Source organism: Salvelinus sp. IW2-2015, linkage group LG1 (assembly GCF_002910315.2).
Source record: "Salvelinus sp. IW2-2015 linkage group LG1, ASM291031v2, whole genome shotgun sequence".
In the NCBI taxonomy this organism is placed as follows: Eukaryota; Metazoa; Chordata; class Actinopteri; order Salmoniformes; family Salmonidae; genus Salvelinus; species Salvelinus sp. IW2-2015.
In genome coordinates, this window is record NC_036838.1 from 35,717,659 (window position 1) to 35,745,553 (window position 27,895).

Sequence of the window (27,895 nt, forward strand, 5' to 3'; positions counted from 1 at the left end):
CTAGCGAAATGACAGTACAGGGACAAGGTGGAGTCGCAATTCAACGGCTCAGACACGAGACATATGTGGCAGGGTCTACAGGAAATCACGGACTACAAAAAGAAATCCAGCCACGTCACGGACCCCAACGTCAAGCTTTTAGACAAACTAAACACCTTCTTTGCCCGCTTTGAGGATAATACAGTGCCACCGTCGCTGCCTGCTAACAAGGACTRCACCCCTYTCCTTCTGCATGGCTGATGTGAGTAAAACATTTAAACGTGTTAACCCTCGCAAGGCAGCTGGCCCAGAAGGCATCCCTWGCCGCGTCCTCAGAGCATGCGCAGACCAGCTGGCTGGTGTGTTTACGGACATATTCAATCGCTCCCTATCCCAATCTGTTGTCCCCACATGCTTCAAGATGGCTACCATTGTTCCTGTACCCAAGAAGACAAACATAACTGAACTAAATGACTACCGTAGCACTCCGTAGCACTCACTTCTGTCATCATGAAGTGCTTCGAGAGACTAGTCAAGGATCATATCACCTCCACCTTACCGGCCACCCTAGACCCACTTCAGTTTGCATACTGCCCCAACAGGTCCACAGACGACGCAATTCCCATCACACTGCACACTGCCCTATCCCATCTGGACAAAAGGAATACGTAAGAATGCTGTTCATTGACTACAGCTCAGCATTCAACACCATAGTACCCTCCAAGCTCATCATCAAGCTGGAGGCCCTGGGTCTCAACCCCTTCCTGTGCAATTGGGTCCTGGACTTTCTGACTGGCCGTCCCCAGGTGGTGAAGGTAGGAAACAACATCTCCATTTCGCTGACCCTCAACACTACCCCACAATGGTGCGTGTTCAGCCCCCTCCTGTACTCCCTGTTCACCCACGACTGCGTAGCCATGTCCGCCTCCAACTCAATCATCAAGTGTGCAGACGAAACAACAGTAGTGGGCTTGATTACCAACAATGACAAGACAGCCGACAGGGAGCAGGTGAGGGCACTCGGAGTGTGGTGTCAGGAAAACAACCTCTCACTCAACGTCAACAAAACAAAGGAGATGAACATGGACTTCAGGAAACATCAGAGAGAGCACCCCCCTATCCACATCGAAGGGACAGCAGTGGAGAAGGTGGAAAGTTTTAAGTTCCTCGGCGTACACATCACAGACAAACTGAAATGGTCCACTCACACAAACAGTGTGGTGAAGAAGGAGGAACAGCACCTATTCAACCTCAGGAGGCTGAAGAAATTTGGCTTGTCACCAAAACCCTGACAAACCTTTACTGATGCACAATMAAGAGCATCCTGCCGGGCTGTAGCACTGCCTGGTACGGCAACTGCAACGCCCTCAACCGCAAGGCTCTCCAGAGGGTGGTGGCTTCTACACAACGCATCACCAGGGGCAAAAACKACCTGCCCTCCATGACACCTACAGCACCTGATGTCACAGGAAGGCCAAAAAGATCATCAAGGACATCAACCATCTGAGCCACGATCTGTTCACACCGCTACCATCCAGAAGGCGAGGTCAGTACAGGTGCATCAAAGCTGGGACCGAGAGACTGAAAAAAAGCTTMTATCTCAAGGTCATCAGACTGCTAAAAAGCAATCACTAACTCAGAGAGGCTGCTGCCTACATTGAGACCCAGTCACTGGCCACTTTAATAAATTGATAACTAGTCACTTTATACAATGCACTCTAAATAATGTCATTTTAATAATGTTTACATATCTTACATGACTCATATCACATGTATATACTGTATTTTATACCATCTATTGCACCTTGCCTATGCCGCTCAGCCATTGCTCATCCATATACTTACATGTACATATTCTCATTCACCCCTTTAGATTTGTGTGTATTAGGTAGAGTTTGGGGAATTGTTAGATTACTTGTTAGATATTACTGCACTGTCAGAACTACAAGCACAAGCATTTCGCTACACTCGCATTAACATCTGCTAACCATGTGTATGTGACAAATAAAATGTGATTTGATTTGAACGGAGGAGTGAGACTACAATTTCAAGGAAACACTACATTTTCCATGAAGCAAAGTAGGTGGGCGTTTTTCGCAACGGGYTGGCACTGCTAAATTGGGAGCATAGGGGATTGGGAGGTGACAGAACTGTCTTCGGTTTGTCGGCCAGACTGAGAAACTTCACGCTGTTACGGGTGTGGCTTTATACGTGATAAATCTTTACGAAGAGAAGAATGCATAACGGCACTCACACACTGAACGACTAAATTAAACACAGCGGAAGAAGGAAAAAAATAGAATAGCTTCTTCACAGTGGGTATGTGAATTTTGGTTACATTGCAAGTTGGCAACGGAATCCATCTGCTCTGCCGTCTTCACAGCTGGAATACTTTTTGCTGAAGTTCCGTGGGCCCATTTCCTTGCGTTGTAACCTGCGAGGCTGATCTTGAAAAGTGAACTTGACTGATTTTATTGACGCGCCTCAAAAGAAATTGTTGTTGCTGAAATAGTGTCCACGTAATGACAGACAAATTACTTTTCCGTGTTGGCTTGGATAGCATGTCACTGGGGTTGAAAAAATAGGCGTCAAATTTGGCTTTGGAATATTAAATACGAGTAAACATCTGGAATAGAACTGAATTGGGACTAAGTCGAATAAAGTATTTGTTTGCTGGTTTGTGAGCGAATCAAACTTATATCCCAGCCGTTTTTCTCAAAGGGGAAGTTTAATTTCTCAACCTCACAACACTGTTCTGGGAACGCTTTAAAAAAAAAAACGCTCCCAGGCATACAGCCCTAAATAGGCAACATTTTTGTGTGTGATATTGTCCGAWAAACAGCAGTCCTGAAGCGTGCACTTGGAACCATGGGGTGCACAGTGAGTCAGGAAGATAAAGCTGCACAAGAGCGGTCCAAAATGATTGACAAAAACCTTCGAGAAGATGGGGAGAAGGCGGCGAGAGAAGTGAAACTGCTCCTGTTGGGTATGTACCATCAAGCATTCCATTCTAATGTCTGAATCCAATCGATGTAGAATCGCATGAACACTTGCTACATTGTATGCAGTTACGGTGTTGTGAGCTGGCGATATTTTAATTGAATTGTAATTTTGCGACGTAACGGGCGTTGATTAGTCTCGAAAACCCAATCATAAGCCTCACAGTTTGACTGTTGCCTAGGTTCGGGTTTCCAAGACTATGCGTCATGATGCATAGATGACATTTTCGTGGTAAAGCTTTGAGGTCCAGAGTGTGCGCGGAGGACTAGGCCATGTATCCTGCGACGCTACGGAATCTTTCTCATTAACCATTTTGATGTACAGYTAGTTACATAGCCGCGTTTTTGTCTAATTTCATAGAAGGTTCTCTAGCCTCCAGTGCGCAACTGGAACAGAGTAGGCTAGTCAGAACCAGTAAACATAAATTTAAGCCCGCGCTCCTGCTTCTGTCATACATTAGGGGAATGCCTCACCGCCAGAATTTTCTCAACTCTTCAAGTATTCAAAATAGAAAAGTCGTGCGTTGACACCAAGTTATGTCAAGGTTTTATTACAGTCAAGTAGCAGACTGTAAAAACTAACATATAATGACACCAACAATCTGGTGGTTTCTAAATGATACCAGCATAATGTAGCCTTTAGGCCCAGGCCTGAAAGAGTTATCAATCACTTAACAGTCTACAACCTAAGGTCTGAACATGTCAAGTATAGTGAAATAATTAACTTGCAAGCCTTACCCAACAGTGCAGTATTCAATATCAAAATACTGTAACAATTATTATATATATTTTTTAAAGTAAATAACATTCTAAGCTGAATGTGAGCTACAGTGTATACAGGGTCAGTGCCAGTACCACATTTACAATGTGCAGGGATACTGCAATATTTGAATTAAAGTATGTAAATGTAGGCAGGATAAATAATAATATTGTAAGCTAAGGGAATATTCCTGATTTGCTTTCATTGCTCTTCAGCTGTGCCTAATAATGATAACCACCTCATGGATGTAATGGGTTCTCCAGACCTCTCCAAGCAATGGCAGATCATTCACCGCATGGTTCAATGTAGGTCCTAATCGATAATGATTAACCGCAAGCAATAGACTCTGGCTTACAGTATTGCAGCCTGTGAAGTGCTCACTATGTTAGAATTGAACCATTACAAATATCTTTGGTTGGCTCCATTTTGCTCTGTTGTCTGTACTCTGGATCTGTTCATTTCGCTCCTCTAACTCAAAACACCCCTACTTGTTGCAATCAACGTAAACCTCAAGGTTGCGTCAAAGCTGATTTGATAGTGACTTTGGTTAGTCAGGTTCTTCGGTAATACCAGYGTGTACAAAAACAAGCTGTGGCCACCTTAGGGCACTGTAATACATTTTTTAATTAACGTGGTGTAAGTGGGTGTGTTCGCGCTGTCAAATGAATCAAATCAAATTTTATTTGTCACATACACATGGTTAGCAGATGTTAATGCGAGTGTAGCGAAATGCTTGTGCTTCTAGTTCCGACGATGCAGTAATAACCAACGAGTAATCAAACATAACAATTTCACAACAACTACCTTATACGCACAAGTGTAAAGGGATGAAGAATATGTACATAAAGATATATGAATGAGTGATGGTACAGAACTGCATAGGCAAGATGCAGTAGATGGTATCGAGTACAGTATATACAAATGAGATGAGTAATGTAGGGCATGTAAACATTATATTAAGTGGCATTGTTTAAAGTGGCTAGTGATTAAAAAAAAATACATACATTTTTCAATTATTAAAGTGGCTGGAGTTGAGTCAGTATGTTGGCAGCAGCCACTAAATGTTAGTGGTGGCTGTTTAACAGTCTGATGGCCTTGAGATAGAAGCTGTTTTTCAGTCTCGGTCCCTGCTTTGATGCACCTGTACTGACCTCGCCTTCTGGATGATAGCGGGGTGAACAGGCAGTGGCTCGGGTGGTTGTTGTCCTTCATGATCTTTATGGCCTTTCTAGTAAATGGAGTGTTTAAAAACCATTTTAATCCTAGTTGATTGGGATGTTAGGTAGAATGTGATTATGTAGCAATCTCTGTATAGGTGAGGTTGAGCAAGGGGATTGTGCCCACAAGGAAGGTGAGCGCTTCTAATGTTGCACGCAGTCCTGGGCTGCACTTATAACGACTTTGCAACACTCTGGCTGATAGGATAGAAATTGCACTGATTGTTGTACAGTGTTTGGGGAGTAACGGGAAGACGCAGAATAAGTTTAGACAACTATTCTATGAACAAGATAAAGTAATCACCAGGTGGGGTTTGAAAGTCTAAGCATAAAGCCCAAATAGGTACATGTGGGAATTGTCACTCTTAACTTTTCAAAGTCTTTAGGGGTCAGAAAGTAAAACTCAAGTCTCAAACATCTCTTGAATCAGATGGCTCATCGCTTTCGTACAAAACAAAGGAAGTGTTGTTCGGCAATGGGACGTTTGGGGTGATCTTTTTTTTCATTGGGAGTGGAACTCAGCACAGACAGATTCTCTTTGCCATGAGACTCCGTTCCAGCACAAAGCCGACACTTTCAGGCATTGGGTGAAGTTATGACACTGAGGACGCAGACTAAGGATGACTAGACGAGCATTGGTAATTTTGATTGGCAGTTGCGTATTTTACGTGATTCTGTATTGTTGTCTCAATCAAAGCATCCCGGGCCTTGGTTTCATCTGGGTGGCTTGCGGGGGATAGCTTGGACAAAATTCAGTCACCGGGTCATAGGCGATACCTCTGGATGAACATTGTGGTGGTTTGATCGCAGATTTTACAATGCTTTGTAAGAGACACCTGAGACTACAGGACTCTTCAGGAGCACAGGTATTTAGGGGATTGAGAGCATTCTGTTAATGACTTTGACTTGATGGCCGGAGCAGAAATTGATATGCAAAACTAAGCTATTGGTCGAACGCTGCATTTTTTTGTCTGAAAGACTTATTGTCGGATTTTGGTGGATGAAGCGAGCGGAGTAGGGTTGTCCCTTGATAACACTCTTCTCTATATGGAGAGCCTCTTGGTGTATTTTATTCCGAGGTTTATTTCTCACGGTTTATGATTTATCTAGCGCTTTGGGCCTTTAATTGTCAGGTTTAGAGAGATTGAGGTGTGTTCGGTGTGTAAGTATTTATTTTTATGACGGCTTTCTGGACGGAACAGCTGGGTTCTTTCAGGGGCAGATAGAACGATCTCTTTTTGATCCGGAGGGTGGGCCTTTTCACCTCATTTTTCTCTTGTAGGTGGCCGGGTGCGGATCGTCGGTTGGTTGGGTAATCAAGCCTACCACTGTAGTGTCGTCTGCAAACTTGATGATTGAGTTGGAGGCGTGCATGGCCACGCAGTCGTGGGTGAACAGGAAGTACAGGAGGGGCTCAGAACGCACCATTGTGGGGCCCCAGTGTTGAGGATCAGCGGGGTGGAGATGTTGTTACCTACCCTCACCACCTGGGGGCGGCTCGTCAGGAAGTCTAGTACCCATTGCACAGGGCGGGGTCGAGACCCAGGGTCTCGAGCTTGATGACGAGTTTGGAGGGTACTGTGGTGTTAATGCTGAGCTCTAGTCAATGAACAGCATTCTCACATAGGTATTCCTCTTGTTGAGATGGGTTAGGGCAGTGTGGGTGGCGCATGCGTCGTCTGTGGACCTATTGGGGCGATAAGCAAATTGGAGTGGGTCTAGGGTGTCAGGTAGGGTGGAGGTGATATGGTCCTTGACTAGTCTCTCAAAGCACTTCATGATGACGGAAGTGAGTGCTACGGGGCGGTAGTCATTTAGCTCAGTTACCTTAGCTTTCTTGGGAACAGGAACAATGGTGGCCCTCTTGAAGCATGTGGGAACAGCAGACTGGGATAAGGATTGATTGAATATGTCCGTAAACACGCCAGCCAGCTGGTCTGCGCATGCTCTGAGGACGCGGCTGGGGATGCCGTCTGGGCCTGCAGCCTTTGCGAGGGTTAACACGTTTAAATGTTTTACTCACGTCGGCTGCAGTGAAGGAGAGTCTCCAGATTTTGGTAGCGGGCCGTGTCAGTGACACTATGTTGTCCTCAAAGCAAGCAAAGAAGTTGTTTAGTCTGTCTGGGAGCATGACATCCTGGTCTGCGACAGGGCTGGTTTTCTTTTTATAATCYGTGATTGACTGTAGACCCTGCCACATACCTCTTGTGTCTGAGCCGTTGAATTGCGACTCCACTTGTCTCTATACTGACGCTTAGCTTGTTTGATTGCCTTGCGGAGGGAATAGCTACACTGTTTGTATTCGGTCATGTTTCCGGTCACCTTGCCCTGGTTAAAAGCAGTGGTGCCCGCTTTCAGTTTCGCGCGAATGCTGCCATYAATCCACGGTTTCTGGTTTGGAAATGTTTTAATAGTTGCTGTGGGTACGACATCGCCGATGCACTTGCTAATAAACTCGCTCACCGAATCAGCGTATTCGTCAATGTTGTTGTTTGACGCAATGCGGAACACATCCCAATCCACGTGATCGAAGCAGTCGTGAAGCGTGGAATCAGATTGGTCGGACCAGCGTTGAACAGACCTGAGCGCGGGAGCTTCCTGTTTTAGTCTCTGTCTATAGGCAGGGAGCAACAAAATGGAGTCGTGGTCAGCTTTTCTGAAAGGAGGGCGGGGGAAGGCCTTATATGCGTCGCGGAAGTTAGAATAACAATGATCTAAGGTTTTACCAGCCCTGGTAGCACAATCGATATGCTGATAGAATTTAGGGAGTCTTGTTTTCAGATTAGCCTTGTTAAAATCCCCAGCTACAATGAATGCAGCCTCAGGATATGTGGTTTACATAGTCAAATAAAGTTCGTTCAGGGCCATCAATGTGTCTGCTTGGGTGGGAATATATGCGGCTGTGATTATAATCGAAGAGAATTCTCTTGGTAGATAATGCGGTCGACATTTGATTGTGAGGAATTCTAAGTCAGGTGAACAGAAGGACTTGAGTTCCTGTATGTAGTTATGATCACACCACGTCTCGTTAATCATAAGGCATACCCCCCCCGCCCCTCTTCTTACCAGAAAGATTCTTGTTTGTCGGCGCGATGCGTGAAGAAACCAGGTGGCTGTACCGACTCCAATAGCTTGTCTCGAGTGAGCAATGTTTCCGTGATGCAAAGAACGTTAGTCTCTTATGTCTCTCTGGAATGCTACCCATGCTCGGATTTCATCAACCTTGTTGTCAAGAGACTGGACATTGGCGAGTAGTATGCTCGGGAGCGGTGCGCGAGCGGTGGTCTCCGGAGCCTGACCAGAAGACCGCTTCGTCTGCCCCTTTTACGTCGTCGTTGTTTTGGTTCGCCGGCTGGGATCCGATCCATTGTCCTGGGTGGTGGGCAAAACAGAGGATCCGCTTCGGGAAAGTCGTATTCCTGGTCGTAATGATGGTGAGTTGACGTTGCTCTTATATCCAGTAGTTCCTCCTGACTGTATGTAATAAAACCTAAGATTACCTGGCGTACCAATGTAAGAAATAACACGTAAAAAAACTAAATACTGCATAGTTTCTTAGGAACGCGAAGCRAGGCGGCCATCTCTGTCGGCGCCGGAACTTGACCACCTTTATCACCTTCTCAGAGGACTGGTCTGAGTGTGACGGAGTAGGGACTGTCATGAAAGACAGTCATTTGGATCCTCGGAGTCTAGTGCCATGACTTCTCTGCCAGGTTTTTTTGATTGAGGTCATATCATAGCCACCCTCTTAACCCCCCCATGCTGAACAGTGACAGTGAAGTCTTGCTTCATGTGCACTTTGCTCCCATTCTCTGTATTGTTTTGACAGAAACACAGGGCTCCTGTTAGGATTTTTTTGAATATGTTGGAGCCCAAACAGCCAGACAAAGCATGTGCTTGAGCCAAAACCAAATACTCTGTTAATGTTCTGACGAATGGTGATCGGCATGAGCGTCAGAAAATAAGCTTATGACTCTAAATACTTCCTGAGAACTGAAAGGTGAGGTAAGAGGGAATGCTGGCATTAACTTAAAAATAATGACGTCACAATGGTTTTAGAGCTTTTTAATGGAAATTCCAAAGCCGCAAAGGGTAAACGTTCAATTGCCAAAACATTGACAATATTCCATTGTCTCTGATAAGGTCCACATTGGGTAGACAACAATAGAAAAATAGGTGATTATAAATAAAATATTTCAGTTGTGTATGTTTATTTGATTATTTTATTTATCATTCCTTAAAGTAATCATATCATATATATATATATATACATTTAAACTCAGTTTTTCACAATTCCTGAAATTTAATCCTAGTAAAAATCCCTGTTTTAGGTCAGTTAGGATCACCACTTTATTTTAAGAATGTGAAATGTCAGAATAATAGTAGAGAATGATTTTTTCACAGCTTTTATTTCTTTCATCGCATCCCCAGTGGGTCAGAAGTTTACGTGTTATTTCTCAATTAGTATTTGATAGCATTGCCTTTTTAAATTGTTTAACTTGGGTCAAACATTTCTGATAGCCTTCCACAAGCTTCCCACAATAAGTTGGGTGAATTTTGTCCCATTCCTCCTGACAGAGCTGGTGGAACAGAGTCAGGTTTGTAGGCCTCCTTGCTCGCACACGCTTTTTCAGTTCTGCCCACAAATTGTCTATAGGATTGAGGTCAGGGCTTTGTGATGGCCACTCCAATACCTTGACTTTGTTGTCCTTAAGCCATTTTGCCACAACTTTGGAAGTATGCTTGGGGTCATTGTCCATTTGAAAGACCCATTTGCAACCAAACTTTAACTTCCTGACTGATGTCTTGAGATGATGCTTCAATATATCCACATCATTTTAATTTTAATTTTTAATTTTTAATTTCACCTTTATTTAACCAGGTAGGCTAATTGAGAACAAGTTCTCATTTACAACTGCGACCTGGCCAAGATAAAGCATAGCAGTGTGAACAGACAATAACACAGAGTTACACATGGAGTAAACAAGTCAATAACACAGTAGGGGAAAAAAACAAAATGAGTCTATATACATTGTGTGCAAAAGGCATGAGGTAGGCAATAAATAGGCCATAGGCCATCCTCGTGATGCCATCTATTTTGTGAAGTGCACCAGTCCCTCCTGCAGCAAACCACCCCCACAACATAATGCTGCCACACCCGTGCTTCACGGTTGGGATGGTGTTCTTCGGCTTGCAAGGCCCCCCCCCCCCTTTTCCTCCAAACATAACGATGGTCATTATGGCCAAAAAGTTCTATTTTTGTTTCATCAGACCAGAGGACATTTCTCCAAAAAGTACAATCTTTGTCCCCATGTGCAGTTGCAAACTGTAGTCTGGCTTTTTTATGGAGGTTTTGGAGCAGTGGCTTCTTCCTTGCTGAGCGGCCTTTCAGGTTATGTCGATATAGGACTTGTTTTACTGTGGATATAGATACTTTGGTACCTGTTTCCTCCAACATCTTCACAGGGTCCTTTGCTGCTGTTCTGGGAGTGATTTGCACTTTTCGCACAAAAGTACGTTCATCTCTAGCAGACAGAACGCATCTCCTTCCTGAGCGGYATGACGGCTGCGTGGTCCCATGGTGTTTATACTTGTGAACTTTTGTTTGTACAGATGAACGTGGTACCTTCAGGCATCTGGAAATTGCTCCCAAGGATGAACCAGACTTCTGGAGGTCTACACTTTTTTTTCTGAGGTCTTGGCTGATTTCTTTTGATTTTCCCATGATGTCAAGCAAAGAGGCATTGAGTTTGAAAGTAGGCCTTGAAATACATCCACAGGTACTCCTCCAATTGACTCAACTCATGTCAATTAGCCTATCAGAAGCTTCTAAAGCTATGACATGTACAATTTCCTGAGGACATTGCATTTTTGGATTAATTGCTGCATTGCCCCTACAAAGCGTTATCAGATTGAATCCCGGCCTTGGACTCTATTCGATCAGGTCCAGTGACTCATATTTGGGATTAAGTCAGATAGAGCATTCTTCCTCTACAGCTAGAATGCATGTTTGAATTAACATTCAGACTAGTTTTTGTTTTACACTGTAAACATTGCCTTTGTTAAATGCATTAACCAGGGTTTCGAGGTAAATACAGATTGAGCCAACATATGCAGCGTTTTCCGAGAATGCTATATATGCGAAAGCGGGAACTTTGCCTTTAAAAGGTGCATTGCCGAAAAGTGCAATCGAATTGAATCTCAGCCCTAAAATAAATAAGGCTACATTGTCTTTATTCAAGGTGTATCACTGGAGGAGCTTGCAGGATAAAGTGTGTTGGATCAGTTCTTGACAGGTTACAATCACACATTCCCTCCTTGGCTTGGACTTGTAAACTAAAGTCAGTGTGCAGCCATCAGTGTGACATCCTCTCAGAAGTGCAACATCTCACCTCTTCCTAGAAACCCTTTTAGGTCCCTCATATGGTGCTGTGGTAACCTGCAGAACAGCTGAGAAAAGCCTTACTACTGTATCCTGTTGGCTTGATGACTCCAGGGAGAAATCTCCTCCTCCCTGTTTGTCTGTGATAAGTGTCTTTTGAACTATTCCCACCCCCCCACCACCACCACCCCTCACCAGATGCTATTTTTGGAGTTGTGGCAGATAGACGGGAATGATGGATCTCTTTTCTCCCTGACCCAGGAGTTGGGGCTGACCCAGGAGTTGGGGCTGACCCAGGAGTTGGGGCTGACCCAGGAGTTGGGGCTGACCCAGGAGTTGGGGCTGACCCAGGAGTTGGGGCTGACCCAGGAGTTGGGGCTGCTTAAAGGACATCTACTACGTTAAGAACCTCAGCTTTTACATGGGTGTTTGTAGCTAGAGTAATTTATTGCAATATATTGAGTTTATCCCTCAAAGGCTCCAGTGTTCATTAACAGGAAGCACACGTTCAATGACTTCCCTTCAGATTTTGGGCTTTGATTGACATTTAATCTCCTACCCCCAGCAACTTGAGCATCTGTGAATTCCGTCACTATTTATTTTTTATGTTCTTCGATTATTTGTATTTTTTTGGTTTGTTATTGACTTTTTTTTAACCTCCCATTTTCAGTTAAGCTGGGATGGAAATTTCCCTTGGCAGCTTCTTCCTCTCCTTTAAACTGTGTGAGAGCGGCAGCTCGGTTTGTGTGAACATGTCTGAACAGTTCACAGGCTTTGCTTAAGACACACACACACTTTCTCTCTCACGCTCTGTCTATATATATATATATATATATATATATGAGACACACTCATGAACACATTGCTTATAGGCATGCCTTGCATTTATGTAAATACAGACATGCTTGCATGGCCACACGATATGCGGGCAAGGCAATGTAAGTGCTGTTATGTCTAAGCAAGGTTATTTAATGTCTGAAAGTGTGCACTGTGTACATCCACGTTCCTCCCCTGCTGTCTGCTTGACAGGGATGAGGTGATAAAGGAAGCAAGGCGAAAACAAAGGACGGCTTCTTCACAGGACATGACTAGATGTTTTTATTTTTTTTATTGGACTATGGATGAGGAATGCTGGTCTCGGGGGAAGAAACCTTGTCTATTTTAAGTTGGGAGAAAACTGATATGGCAGCCCTGTTATTTATTTCCAATGGTAATGAAACTATAGGAGTGTTCTTTTATGACATGACATACACCACATGTACTTCATTGTGTTACAGGAAACCATAAGGCCTGAAACGTAACTCGACCAGACTTTTTGTGCTTCCAGGCCAAATGTATCAGGCCTTCTGTTCTGTGTGAGTGCACTGTGGTGACATGACTCAATTTATGATGCAGCTCATTCACATTTGAGAGAAGTTTTGATTGCAATAGAAAAGGAGAGCTTTCAGAAAAGCCTGTTTTTGCGTGTGAGTATGCGTCAGTGTTGAGGCATACTTTGACACACCACTGTTGCTGCTCTAGAAAGGGGGACTGCTGACGTAGGATYGCTTCAAGCAGCAATTACTTCTCTCTTCCTCACCAGCCTTGACTCTCCTGCCCACAGACAGGGGGATTAACACAACACCAAATCAGCATTCATTCCCTCTTCCTCTTTTTTTTTTTTTTCTTCAGCTTTCCACAACATCTGAGGCTGTCTGCCCTAAAGGATGGACCTGTCTTCTGTCCCCCTCATGGTGGTTCTCCCTGGATGTTGAGCTCAGGGCAACCTAGAGGAAATCGCTCAAGCCTATTACTGTTAATACAGTTGCCACCTCCCATATACATTGCCTCTGAGTGCAGAAATCAATGCTAGCTAACTGATTTATAGATTGAGCTGCCATTTGAATGTAGGGAGATGAGCTGTCTGTGACCACCTCCCAGGCACCACCCATATCTATCACTGGGGAAACACTACACCAGCCAAGTACCACGTTTGATGCACATACCTCTCCTTTTCTGGGGGTGCTTTTCCGCCCAGAACTCAACATCAATTGTTGTGGCTGTGTGTGTGTTCATTCTCTCTGAGAAGAAAGCCGATGGCTGCAGGATAAGACGTTTGCTGAGCTAACTTGATTAGAAGAACAGCTTTGACACATCTAAGCAGGCAATATCCTCCTGTAGCTTCATGGAGAACAAACGGCTGCCTTTATTTCTCTAATTGCCTTGATTGAGTCTCTTCCAAACACTCTATTGATCACACTGAGAGGCTGTATTGACCTACCTGCTGGTGGTGAGCGTCATCATCAACTGGAGCGAGGCCCAGACTGAAACCTGAGAAACGGCCATGGTGTGATCTTAAGACCAGAGTGCTAGAGCATGGCTGCCGTCCTCACTTTGAACATAAACCTGCAGACACCTATTGGCTATGTGTGTGTGGTTAGATTGTTTCTTCCTGGAAAACGTTTTTTTGTCAGACCTAGCTGCTTTTCTAACAGTTTCCTCACCAATATAACAATTGAGGCACAGTTGAGTTTTAGCTGAAGTATGTAGCCTAGACGCTTTATTTAATTGAATGGATGAGGTTGAGTGGAGTTTCCAGTAGCAGCCCACTCCAGAGTGGTGTGAAAGTAAGACACCATTCCAGAACTGTTGGGCTCCCGAGTGGCGCAGCAGTCTAAGGCACTGCATCTCAGTGCTAAAGGCGTCACTACAGGCCCTGGTTTGATTCCAGGCTGTATCACAACTGGCCATGATTGGGAGTCCCGTAGGGCGGCGCACAATTGGCACAGCATCGTTTGGGTTTGGCCGGAGTAGGCCATCGTTGTAAATAAGAATTTGTTCTTAAGTGAACTGACTTGCCTGGTTAAATACAATGCAAACAAATGAAAGATGTTGAGTGTAGATGTCATGCTATAATAGCTACATGAGGAGACATGTTCTATAGCTACCTGTATGAGCCCTGCATAAACCAGGCTTAGTCCCCCTTATTACAGCTGGTAGCAGAGTTCTGTGGGCTGGRGGGTAATTACAGTACACTGATTACAGATGGATCAGTGTTTCTGTAAGGAACAGAGTTGGTCTGACCCTGTCTGCTGACATCAACAAACGTCCCTCTGTATGACTGCTGCTCCCAGCGACTCAGACATGACTGAGGGCACACCCAGAGATGACAATAAAGATCTAGTGAAATCAGTCTAGTCTCATGTTGTATTATTACTATTCACAGCTGGGTGCTGAAATGACGACAAAGCTTTAGAGGAAGATATGTTCAGCAAGTTAGCTCCAGCACATACTGTTTACAAGTAGGCTATATTTGCAGCGTTCCATTTGTAGTGCCACCCAATTTGCAGTGAGACGTGGTGGTTATGAGATCATCTGTGCCAAGGGGGAGGTAAACATCCTGTGATTACAGTGCGAGTTGTGAGGTTAAAGCCTGGTCCTGCAGACACTAGGTCTCCGTGTGGGTCCGCTGGGACCCTCCAACTAACAGCACTGATAACTGGATAGATACTCTGCTGCTGAATCCTCTAYTCTCCTCAGCTCCCTCCCTTCCTCCACCTTCCCTCTCTGCCTCAACATACACTGACAATATCTTCAATTCTCCCTGGTTGTTTAATAAGAACACCAGAATATCATCCTGACGATTTCAGTGATGWGAAAAGGCCATTGGGGCCCATTTGGGCTTGCTGTTTTGTATYTGGGCATGTAAAGTGTTGGTCCCATGTTTCATGAGCTGAAATAAAAAAAATCCCAGAAATGTTCCATATGCACAGATAGATTATTTTTTTCTCAGTTTGTGCACAAATTTGTCCCTGTTAGTGAGCATTTCTCCTTTGCCAAGATAATACATCCACCTGACAGGTGTGGCATATCAAGAACATGATTAAACAGCATGATCATTACACAGGTGCACCTTACATTGGGGACAATAAAAGCCCACTTTAAAATGTGCAGTTTAGTCACACAACACAATGCCATAGATCTCAAGTTGAGGGAGTGTGCAATTGTCATCCTGACTGCAGGAATGTCCACCAGAGCTGTTGCCGGAGATTTGACATTTCTCTACCATAAGTTGCCTCATGTCGTTTTGGAGAATTTGGCAGTACGTCCATCTGGCTTCACAACTGCAGACCACATGTAACCACGCCAGCCCAGGACCTCCGTATCCAGCTTCACCTGCAGGATTGTCTAAAGGGGTTTGGGGGGGGATGCTGAGGAGTATTTCTGTCTGTAATAAAGCCCCTTTTGTAGGAAAAAACCCATACTGATTGGCTGGGCCTGGTTCCCCAGTAGGTGCACCCCTACCTAGTCATGTGAAATCCATAGATTAGAGCCTAATTGATTTCCTTATGAACTGTAACTCAGTAAAATCTGAGTTTCATATTGCGTTCTTATATTTTTGTTTATTGTATGTAAAGATGTCAGCAGTAGCTGTACTAAACACATACCCAGACAGCCCTGTGCTGTGTTCTGCTGAGCTAGGCTCTGCTCTGGTCACGCTGTGGTGTGAGAGGCAGGGACAGGGCTCATTTGGCTGTGCCGTTTACCTCTGTCTCTGTGTGGGAGAGCAAAGTGGGSACTGCTGCATGTTAGCTAGTCTGCAGATGAGCCTGTACAGCAGTATAGGAACTGTTGACTCATTACAAAAGTGTGTTTTTTTTTCTTGGCCAGTAGGCAACAATCTACCAAAAGTCTACTTTGCTCCACAGTTCTGTCATGTGGCCCCAGGACAAGAGAAGCCTTTGTCTGTTCCAGATATAGCYCTGGTTTCCTTGCCTGCCACCATACACTAGCATGACCCTTTCAATCTCTGGACCACGCTGAAATCGCAAAAGATTTGCCAACGGCTACAAACACCTATTGAATCCCGAGTCCACAACCTCTTRAAGGCGTCCTCATGCTTCCCAGCCAAARGAGTTCGGGAAGAGTTTGTGCATATATTATGACATTTTGTCATGTCTTTTGTTMGTTTCGGGCACACAATGTTTTCTGGAGGCAAGTTGAAGTAGGTAGCCGAAGTCTACGCGACTTCCGTTGGTGATTGGTCAACAGAGGGGTTCTTCAATAAAGTCTTTGTTGTCATTCAATGAGAGACGACTCATTTTCATTAACTTAATTTTTTTTGTTTTGCCAAATACTGGACGGAACATCTTAGATGTAAAATTGTGTGACTAAGATCTCCACTGCAAAAACATCAAAATGAATGACAGATTTCTTTGATTAACTGGGACCATTTTGTGGAAGTGTATACTGACTACAGCCTCTTGAAATGCACAAACAGTACTATTGCTGCTGCTTTTTCTAGTTTTCCAAACGAAGGTCTTAAGGGACTATGCATGTAATCTCTCCTCTCTCACCACACACAGCACCCCTCCGCTCCATTATGACAACTCCCTCCATCCCCTCTCCTCAAAAAAAAATACACTGATTAATGATAACTTGGCTATATACACAGGGTACCAGTGCAGGGGTATGAGGTAATGTAGGTAGAAATGTACATAGAACTAGGAATAAAGTGGCAGATMGTTAACAGTAGCAGCAGCGTATGTGATGAGTCAAAGGTCAGGGAAAAAGGATCAATGCAGATAGTCCGGGTAGCTATTTGGTAAACTATTTTTAACTAACTATTTAAGTCTTATGACTTGRGTAGAAGCTGTTCAGGGTCCTGTTGGTTCCAGACTTGGTACATTGGTACTGCTTGCCGTGTGGTAGCAGAGAGAACAGTCTATGACCTTGGTTGGCTGGCTGGAGTCTTTGAACATTTCTAGGGCCTTCTGTCTGAYACCAACTGGTATAGAGGTCCTGGATGGCAGGGAGCTCAGYCCCAGTGATGTACTGGGCCATACGCCTACCCTCTGTAGCGCCTTGCGATCAGATGCCAAGCAGTTGCCATACCAAGCGGTTATGCAGCCAGTCAAGATGCTCTGTGGTGCAGCTGTAGAACTTTTGAGGATCTGCAGGACCATGCCACATTTTAATTTTTCAGCCTCCTGAAGGGAACACTGCGTTGTCTGTCTTCACGACTGTGTTGGTGTGTTTGGACCATGATAGATTCTTAGTGATGTGGACCCCGAGGAACTTGRCGCTCCCGCTCCACTACCACCCCGTCAATGTGATGGTGTGCTCGGCTCTCCGTTTCCTGCAGTCCATGATCACCTCCTTTGTTTTGCTGATGTTGAGGGAGAGGTTTTGTGTGTTGCCACCAAAATGTCAGGTCTCCTACCTCCTCCCTATAGGCTGTCATATCGTCATTGATTGATTTGGCCACCGTCGTGCTGTCGGCAAACTTAATGATGGTGTTGGAGTCGTGCGCGGACAAGTAGTCATGGGTGAACCGGGAGTACACAAGGGGACTAAGCACGCACCCCTGAGGGGCCCTCCTTTTTGAGGGTCAACGTGGTGACTGTCGTTGCCTACCCTTACCACCGGGGGAATTCCGTCCGGAATTCMAGGATCCAGTTGCAGAGGGACGTGTTCAGTACCAGGGACTTYAGCTTAGTGATGAGCTTGGAGGGCACTGGTGTTGAAMACTGAACTATAGTCAATGAACAGCATTCTCACGTAAGTGTTCCTTTTGTCCAAGTAGGAAAGGGCAGTGTTGAGTGCAATAGAGCATGCATCATCTGTGGATCTATTGTGGCTGTTTTCATGGCTACAAATGTGAGTGCTACGGAGCGGTAATCATTTAAACAGGTTACATATGTGTTCTTGGGCACAGGGACTATGGTGGTCTGCTCGACGCATGTAGGTATTACAGACTGGGTCAGGGACAGGTTGAAAATGTCAGTGAAGACACTTGGAGGGGATAGGATAAAAGGAGCGTGAAGATGGCTGGAGAGGATGGAAGGGCAGAGAAGGAGAGGCTGGATGAGGAGAATAGAGAAGGGCTTTGACGGGAGGATAGTATCTCTGTGGTGAGGTGTCAGTGCTCCTGTGTATAGCGCCTGGGGCCGGGGTTGAGCTGTTTAATCAGCAGGGTGGCTTTGCCAAACCACAGCCCTCACTGCTGCCATTGTTCACAGCTCAGCCCTAATCTGATCTTCTCAAGTGTCGTCTTTTCCCTCCTTCAATACAATAATTGAGACGTGTGTGTGTGTGTGTCAGCGGGACCACAGAGTTTAAGTAGCCGCCAGAGCAGAAGAGCGATGCTCACTCTAATTATTGCTCAAATTATTTGAAGCATCTCTTGCTGTGTGTATTTCTGTTCTTGGTGGGTACCAGCGTGATATGATGGACCTGTAAGAAACCTATCTCTAACAAAGGAAGAGCGTAAGGTGGTGCTGATAATCACTGTCCTAGTCCTGTTACTTTTCACTCGTCAACCCTCTCCCAGAGGGAGCATTTTAATGTATCTGGTGGTAGAACTTAAGCCCCACACCTAACCTGAACCTTGATACAACTGAGCCATCTACAGTACACTACTGCTCTGAGAAGTCTTGATCGGCTATAACCCATGGCCAGGGTCTACTATGACTGTTTTATAAGGACTTTTCCTGGTCAGGTAAGTGTTATGGGGACAACTTTCTCAGTTCCTGCATTTGAAAAAACTATACAAAGATCAGCTTTATGGCAGATTGTGGCTTCTATCAATGTAATTGTCTGCATCATTTCCAATCCCCCATATTTATTTTGGTTAATATATATTTTCCTTTATATGCCCCTAATTGGAGTAAACTAATGGACAACAGAACTTAGGCTTCTACTTCCAGGTTATACATGTTATGGACACAGTATATTTTACTTTAGTTAAACAAATATTTGTCCCACCCTTCAGCTCCCCTCACCCCCTCCCATCTATCTCTGAACACCATCCAGTTTCTATTAGCCATATATTTTTCAATTGTGCTGTGATGTTACACAAAAGTCCTGAACCTTTCTAATCTCATAGTTTATACATAAATTAAAGATTGTTTTGCTAAGAGTATTATTAACATATAGATTCACAATGGTTGTAAAGATGGGGAGAAGTCTGTCCATAATAAAGAGATTGCTTTTTTGACTTTACACTCCTGCGGACTCTAGTTTTATCTTACCTTGATTATTGTCCAGTCATATGGTCAAGTGCTGCAAAGAAAGACCTAGTTAAGCTGCAGCTGTTCCAGGACAAAGTGGCTCGTCATTGTAATCATAGGGCTAATATTAATACTATTCATACCAGTCTCTCTTGGCTAAAAGTTGAGGAAAGACATCGTCACTTGTTTTTATAAGAGACGTGTGTTGGAAATTCCAAATTGTTTGCATAGCACACACACTTACCCCACCAGACATGCCACCAGGGGTCTTTTCACAGTCCCCAGGTCCAGAACAAATTCAAGGAAACGTACAGTATTATGCAGAGCCATGAGTGCATGAAATTACCTACCATCTTATATAGCGCAAGTGAACAGCAAACCTGGTTTCCAAAAACAAATAAAGCACCTCACGGCACAGCACCTCTCCCCATGTGACCTACTTGTTGTGTGTAAAGTATGTACTGACATGCACGTGTTAGATGCGTGCACACACACACTACATGTTAATGTTTTTATAATGTATTTCAATTGTAAAAAAAAAAAAATGTTCTTTGTCTGGACCCCAGTAAGACTAGCTGTCACCATTGGCGTCGGTTAATGGGGATCCTATTAAATCAAAGTATTCTTGATCGATTTGACTATGACTTTTCAAATCACCCAGCAGTGCTATTTGCAGAGTCAGTGGGAATAGCTTGGATATCTGCGGGAGGTATGCCTGGACTGCAGCAGTCCAGGGTGCCTAGGTGTTAATGTTGTGTTAATGTTGTGTTAATGTTGTGACAGCTGGCCCGTCAAGACAGTAATTGATAGGTCAATTTGTTTTGATAGTGCAGTCCTGTTGCAGGAGATCCTGTCTGGCAACTGGACCAATATGGACCAGTGGGAATGGGACAGGGATTAAATTAGCCACTCATCATACCGATCCATCCAGCTCATATTAACCAGAATAATCATTTTATTTCTACTGGCTGGTATTCTATCCTTTAATGTAACTGACCTCTCACTTTCTTCGGTTTAGAAAACCATACAGGACATTGGTGCTGTTGGGCTCTTGTGAAAAACTCATACTCTATGAGCACCCCTGCCAAATGACCTAATCATTTWAAATATTCCCCCGATGTTCCAAAAGGCTGCAAGAAATCAATTTGAGAGCACAAAATTAGACTGTTTGAAATTTAAACATGGGATTTTCGATGTGGAAATTATTTAATTGAAACTAACCACAGCTCCCTCACACTGTATAAAGATCCTCCCTGGATAGTTAACAATTTTACGGTTGTAGAATTAGTCGTGCAAAGATGGAGTAAATTAAGCCCCAAACTTGAGGTCTGCGTGGGACTGATTTCTTCATCCCGCTCTCGCTGGCTTTCTGGCCGACTCCCACCCACTCCTGCAAGAACTTGTCCCGAACCCGACCGCAGTCCCGCAATGTTATTTTAGGTGTATGTGATGCAGCTCACTTGCCGGCCATGGTCCCAGTAATATCAGAACGCGCAAAAATAACCTACAAAATTGGTTAAATTACCAGAGATTCTCATGTGGGCCATTTTTATATTAGGCTATCGGTATTACTGGGCCATAGGCCTATCAGCCAATAGGCTAGACATCATTTGAAGAGCGTGTTGTTGGAGAGAGCAGGCACTTGCACTTTCTCTTGAGCTACATTTTGCATATAGGATATATAGCCTACCTTTTAGGAGCAGGACGGTTTGCAGGCAGAGACAAATGGTGGAATCAATATTTATTAAAAAGGTAAGTGCAAGGCTTGCTCACCTGCTCCTGCACCTTGACTAACATTGGTTGAGCGCCCTCCACTTCTTTCCATGATCAATATTTATTTACAGACACTAGTAAACTATAGCCTAATATTTAAGTTAATTTATTGGAAAGATAACTATGACGTGCATAGCTCACAGATTACTGCACCTGTACATAGCCCATCTATAATTTAGCCCAAAAAACTACCTCTTCCCCTACTTTTATTTATTTATTTATTTATTTTGCTCCTTTGCACCCCATTATTTCTACTTTGCACATTCTTCCACTGCAAATCTACCATTCCAGTTTTTTTCTTGCTATATTGTATTTACTTCGCCACCATGGCCTTTTTTTACCTTTACCTCCCTTATCTCACCTCACTTGTTCACATTGTATATAGACTTATTTTTCTACTGTATTATTGACTGTATGTTTGTTTATTCCATGTGTAACTCTGTGTTGTATGTGTCGAACTGCTTTGCTTTATCTTGGCCAGGTTGCAATTGTAAATGAGAACTTGTTCTCAACTTTCCTACCTGGTTAAATAAAGGTGAAAAAAAATAAAATAAAAAATAGGCAGTCTACTATTTCATTTTGACCACACATACCTATACTGAAGGTGTACTTTAACTCGCATGCCCAACTAGGTGAGGAACTTGAAGCAGCGAGTGCTGAGTGTGTGAATAATGCGATGGAGGTGCTTTTTAATACAATAAGTAGGCTAACGCCTAAGTAGTCTACAAAGCAGAAAGATTAATGCTCGTGGGAATGCAGCCCTCTAGCCCAAGCCATCACTATGTATCAGCACATCTTTTCAGTACATTCTCTTTTTCTGTCTGTCTTTACTCACATGGAAGCATTTTTTGTTAACTCTTAAGGTTGTTAAAATAACTGCCTAGTGCAGATGTTGATAAAAAAAACACTGCTATATCACCTAAATATTCATCTCAAGTAGTGAGCTTCCTCTACTTCTTTGGATTATGTTCAGCCTGACATTCCACCTTCAAGGCTTTTGACTCTCTCTGTTCCACACAAGATTTAAAGGCTCTTGCCCATAGCCGTGCCTTTTTTCTTTCGTTTGAATGTTTTGCTGCTGTCGAACAGATGATGTCATTTCCCCCCCCCCTTCCGCCCCCATGTCTTACTTCCTCCTTCGGCTGGCTGCAGTTACAAGTAAAACAGAAGTAGATGCTTATCCTTTGTTTGGCTGGCTCAGGAAACCAGCACACCCATCCTGTGTCAGTTGGCTGAGCCATGCACAGCTACAGGCTGACTCCAACTGACACACAACTAAAACTCTTTCTCCTTTAAGTGCTATTAGCTTTTTAACACTCACGTAAAACACCCAATGACTGCTGTCTATCCATTCTGAATCAGCTGGATGTCTTAGTGTCTGTTTAGTAGTTTTTATTCTCATCTTTGGAGTAGACCCACATTTGACATGTTAACCCAAAACATCTTCCTCTTCTCTGTAACATGTGTATGTGTGCATTAYTCTGGGTCACTGACCAGACCACAGCTGGATAAACTATTTGACTTAAACTTTGCTAAACTGTTGACTTTGGGGTCAGAGTCTCTGGCCCCTGACACTGATTGTTTCTCAATGCCTCCATGTGCTCGCTCATGATTCATGAACTGTCATTTATAGCCAGGGCTGTGGGAAGTACTGTGTGTATACAGTATATGATTCTCCAGTCATTTGTATGATTGGTTTACTAGAATTGTGGGTAAAGCTGTGTGTGAATCAGAATGGTGGGTTTCCTGGGAAAACAGATTTGCTCTTGGGAACTGAATCGCACCGGGTGCTACAGATCATTTCTCATGGATTTGCCATGACAAGACGTTACACGTTCCCCTTTTGTATWGGACCAAGCATGATGTTGACAACTGTTCCATCCTCTATTTGACAAGTGAGAATTCTCCTAACAACTCCTCTATTGCGCATTATTGAGCCTTAGTCTTTAGTTTGTTGAATGAAAACTCTCCCCGGGCTATTAATGATTTTGGGAAGAATGTGAGGCCCATAATGAGGTTTTGTACGTTGGTGTGCTGTTTTGTTTTCCACCCCATAAAAGCAGCTCTTGAAACAGCAAGGAGCTGTGTGTGAGGTCTCATGCTGGGCCTGCTGCCACATTTGGCCCAGCCCAGAGAGTGTGTAGTGCTAAAGCAGGTGTGTGAGGGAGAGTGAGATTTGAGGGGGTGGATGGCACTCTGACAGTGACTGATCCAGAGAGTCTAAACTCCACATTTTCTGCTTGCACCCCAGACTTCACTTTACACGCARCTAACAGAGAGCTGCAGAAAAGTGTAAGTCTCTGAAGTGTGTTATTATGCCTATTATATTTCGCTAGTGTTCCACACACACCATTTTGTTGGCAGAAAACAAGTAAGTTGGGTATAAAGAGATTTTAAGGGGAAGTGTTGCTGATAATTCTGGGTCTGAATAGCACCGTTATCGACCCGAATTATGTCTTCTCCGAGGAAGGCTTCAATCAGCCAAACTGGCAAGCAGGAGGCTACAGGCACTCTGCCACCAGCTGTGTGTGTGCCCTGAGGTCCCAGGATGACCCCGCTAGCGCCATAAACTGGACTAGAGCGGCCCCACCCAACTCAATGTCAGCGTGGCCTTTTTAAAGTGTGTGTATGTGTGTGCTCATAAAAAGACATTGAAGCACACAGAAGAGGGGTTTATGGGTAGTGTCTCCTCTTTGATCTCAGCCCCACCTAGGCACACCCAGATAATACCCTGAAACCTGACCAAACCCTGGCTGAGCCCCTGTTCTATTGTGARGCCCCAGGTTAAACTGAAACCTAACCCACTTCTCATTAGCCATGGATGGGAGGTGAAGGGGTCAGAACTGAGATTGACTCTGAGCACAGATCACTACTCGTCCTTGCTTCCTTCAAAACAGTTGAGAGCTACTGAAACGAGATCCACTAGATATCATAAAAGCAGTTTTTCCACTATGCCTCATTCKTAAAAGTAGCTATTTGAATGTGAACTCTGACCGCTGAACTTGCTTTTCCTCTTTTTATCCAGATGTGGATGTTTCAGGACTGCAAGCCATGACCTTTCTCTCTACATCTCACTCGTTATACTCTAAGAGTTGACAAGGAGTATTACCATTTGAGTTAGTCTCTTCTCCGGGGTTAGGAAACCTCTTACTACACAATACGTAACCGGCTCATCCTCATTTTAAGTAATTATTTTCCCAAGGACAGCAGAGTTCAAGGCAGTTTGAACTGATGTTGTCGGTGTCGTAATTCTATGGTAACAGAATTTAAGCTGAGACTCAAGATTTTTCACTTAAAAAAACAAAACAAATTGTATACATACACAAGGACTACTTTTAACAATTTCCACTGAACGTTTTACAAGAACACATTGAGAGGAAGAGCTGTGCAGATACAATGTTTGGTAACAGAATAAAACTGAGGGACATTTACCGGATTCTGTCAAACTTTGCATCTGCACAATTTTTCCAGTATTTAGATTTGTTTTTTACTGTATAAATTGTTCAAAGTAGTCGTACGGTTTTGAAACTTTGAAATGTTTTTTGATTGGCATACATTTTAAATGCGTTTTAGGCTCAGCGTAATTCCGATATTGTGGAATTTCCCATTTTATTATTATTAATAATGGGATACCTGGGAGACCTATATTACCCAGGAATGGTGCCTCTATACTTCAGAAAGGCAGAGAGAAAATGAGAACGGCGTTAATGGAAGAGGGTGCGGAGAGAGAGCGAAAGACTCAATAAGAGAGCAGAGTGCCACTGTATATGCCATAGTGATGCAGGCAGGATGCTGGTTTTACAGTGTTGGTGTACGACAGCAGCTCTAAAACAGCCATTATGGCAAAGCAGGAGTAATTGGGATAATTGCACAGTGAAGCGTGGCCCTGCCGGTTTCCCTGGTCTGCTTGGCTGGCTGGTTGGGCTAGGTGACTGACTGGTCGGGAAAGCTGTGTACTATACGGCCGTGCCATACATGTATCCCAGAGCCTTGTCATTCACTGAACTTTTCACCCTTTGACCCTGGTGGCTTGACCCTGAGGCCGTCAGCCAATTTAGAGGTGGCAGCATGGACAACACTGTACAATGATGGTGATGATTTGACTGAAGCAGAAATGAGTGGAAGATGTTAGAACACTTATAGCACTCAGAGATAATCACTGTGCTCAGTCACTCAATAGTGGAACACTGAGGCCTTCTCTCATGCATTGTCTAACAACCCAGTATTGAGCCATGCCAGCCAGCCCCTCTATTGAGCCATGCCAGCCAGGCCTTGTTGTTCCTCTGATACTGATGTATGGTGAAGACCTCACTGAGTTGAAACAGGGGGAGTATTATTCCTGACACACCATCCATCCTAAGTCTATTTTTCCCATTTAGAGGGAACAGCTTATGTAAGKTGTGTACACTTGGAAACACTTACAATTCTCAGTCACGTCAAAGAACATAGAGAAAAGCCCACAGAACTTCAGGCAGTGTGTGTGTGTGTCTATATATCTCAGAGAAAGAGAGTGGAGTAATGGTGGGCCATTAGATCCTCTTTAGAAAGCTGCACCATCATACTCATTCTAACCCAGCCAGCATACACTTCACCATCCCCCAGGCTTCTCCAGGTTAGTTGACCAGACTTTAAATGATGCTATTGCTGTCTATACATAGAGCTCTGTCTCTGTGTAACTTAAGGTAATTTACAGTGGTGACCACTGTTTGGCTGAGAAGAAACAGTATTCAGACCCCTTGACTTTTTCTGCATTTTGTTACGTTAGTCTTATTCTAAAATGTATTTAAATTTAAAAAAATCCTCAATCTACATCCAATACCCCATAATGACAAAGCGAAAGCCATTTTTTAGAAATTTTTGCAAATGCATTAAAAACAAACTGAAGTACCTTATTTACATAAGTATTCAGACTTGAAGACTTGAAATTGACTTGAAATTGAGCTCGGGTGTATCCTGTTTCCGTCGATCTTTGTTTCTACAACTTGATTGGAGCCCACCTGTGGTAAATTCAATTGTTGGACATGATTTGGAAAGGCACATGCCTGTCTATACAAGGTCCCACAGTGCATGTCATAGCAAAAACCAAGCCATGGTGTCAAGGGAATCGTTCGTGGAGCTCAGACAGGATTGTCGGCACAGATCTGGGGAAGGGTACCAAAAAATGTCTGCAGCATTGAAGGTCCCCAAGAACACAGTGGCCTCCATTTTTAAATGGAAGATGTTTGGAAACACCAAGACTCTTCCTAGAAGGGCCTTCGTCAGGGAGGTGACCAAGAACCCAATGGTCACTCTGTCGTGGCTCCAGAGTTCCTCTGTGGAGATGGGAGAACCTTCCAGAAGGACAACCATCTCTGCAGCACTCCACCAATCAGGCCTTTATGGTAGTGGCCAGATGGAAGCCACTCCTCAGTAAAAGGCACATGACAGCTCACTTGGTGTTTTCCAAGAGGCACCTAATAAAGGACTCTAATAAATAAAGGATTTTTTATTTTATTGATCCTTTATTTAACTAGGCAAGTCAGTTAAGAACAAATTCTTATTTTCAATGACGGCCTAGGAACAGTGGGTTAACTGCTTTGTTCAGGGGCAGAACGACAGATTTTTACCTTAGCTCGGGGATTCGATCCTGCAACCTTCCGGTTACTAGTCCAATGCTCTAACAACCACTAGGTTACCTGCTCCCCCCCCCCCAGAAACAAGATTCTCTGGTCTGATGAGACCAAGATTGAACTCTGTAATTGCTGCCAAGGGTGCTTCAACAATGTACTGACTAAAGGGTCTGAATACTTAATGTAATATTTTATTTACACTACCGGTCAATTTTTAGAACCCCTACTCATTCAAGGGGTTTTCTTTATTTTTACTGATTCTTCATTGTAGAATAATAGTGAAGACATCAAAACTATGAAATAACACATATGGAATCATGTAGTAACCAAAAAGGTGTTAAACAAAACAAAATATATTTTATGTTTTAGATTCTTCAAATAGCCACCCTTTGCCTTGATGACAGCTTTGCACACTCTTGGCATTCTCTCAGCCACCTTCATGAGGTAGTCACCTGGCATGCATTGAAATTAACAGGTGTTCCTTTAAGGTAATATGTGGAATTTCTTTCCTTTATGCTTTTGAGCCAATCAGTTGTGTTGTTAAAAGGGGGGGTATACAAAAGATGGGGCTATTTGGTAAAAGACCAAGTCCATATTATGGCAAGAACAGTTAAAATAAGCAAAGAGAAACGACAGTCCATTACTTAAAGACATGAAGGTCAGTCAATATGGAACATTTCAAGAACTTTGAACATTTCTTCAAGTGCAGCCACAAAAAACATCAAGCGCTATGATGAAACTGGCTCTCATGAGGACCGCCACAGGAAAGGAAGACCCAGAGTTGGATGCAGAAGATAAGTTCATTAGGGGCGGCAGGTAACCTAGTGGTTAGAGCGTTGGACTAGTAACCGAAAGGTTGCAAGATCGAATCCCCTTGCTGACAAGGTAAAAACCTGTTGTTCTGCCCCTGAACAAGGCAGTTAACCCACTGTTCCTAGGCCATCATTGAAAATAAGACTTTGTTCTTAACTGACTTGCCTAGTTAAATAAAGGTGAAATAAAAAAGTTACCCGTCTCAGAAATTGCAGCCCAAATAAATKCTTYAGAGTTCAAGTAACAGACACATCTCAACATCAACTGTTCAGAGGAGACTGTGTGAAATCAGGCATTCATGGTTGGATTGCTGCAAAGAAACCACTACTAAAGGACACCAATAAGAAGAAGAGACTTGCTTGGGCCAAGAAA

At 43.7% G+C, this 27,895-nt stretch overlaps 1 protein-coding gene across 3 annotated transcripts in view; it reads left to right on the top strand.

The window, feature by feature from the left end:
- Positions 1-2,114: 2,114 nt before the first annotated feature.
- The window catches only part of LOC111966508 (guanine nucleotide-binding protein G(i) subunit alpha-2), a 108,699-nt gene continuing 82,918 nt past the window's right edge, over positions 2,115-27,895 (top strand). Inside the window, exons 1-2 of one of the 3 annotated variants that reach the window (XM_023991209.2) lie at positions 2,124-2,298; positions 2,822-2,965. In XM_023991209.2, coding sequence (XP_023846977.1) covers positions 2,848-2,965 — 118 coding nt within the window. In that variant the 5' untranslated portion in view covers positions 2,124-2,298; positions 2,822-2,847. Of the gene's footprint in view, positions 2,966-27,895 lie in introns of all 3 variants that reach the window. The other 2 variants (XM_070444548.1, XM_070444550.1) reach the window with 2 other exon arrangements.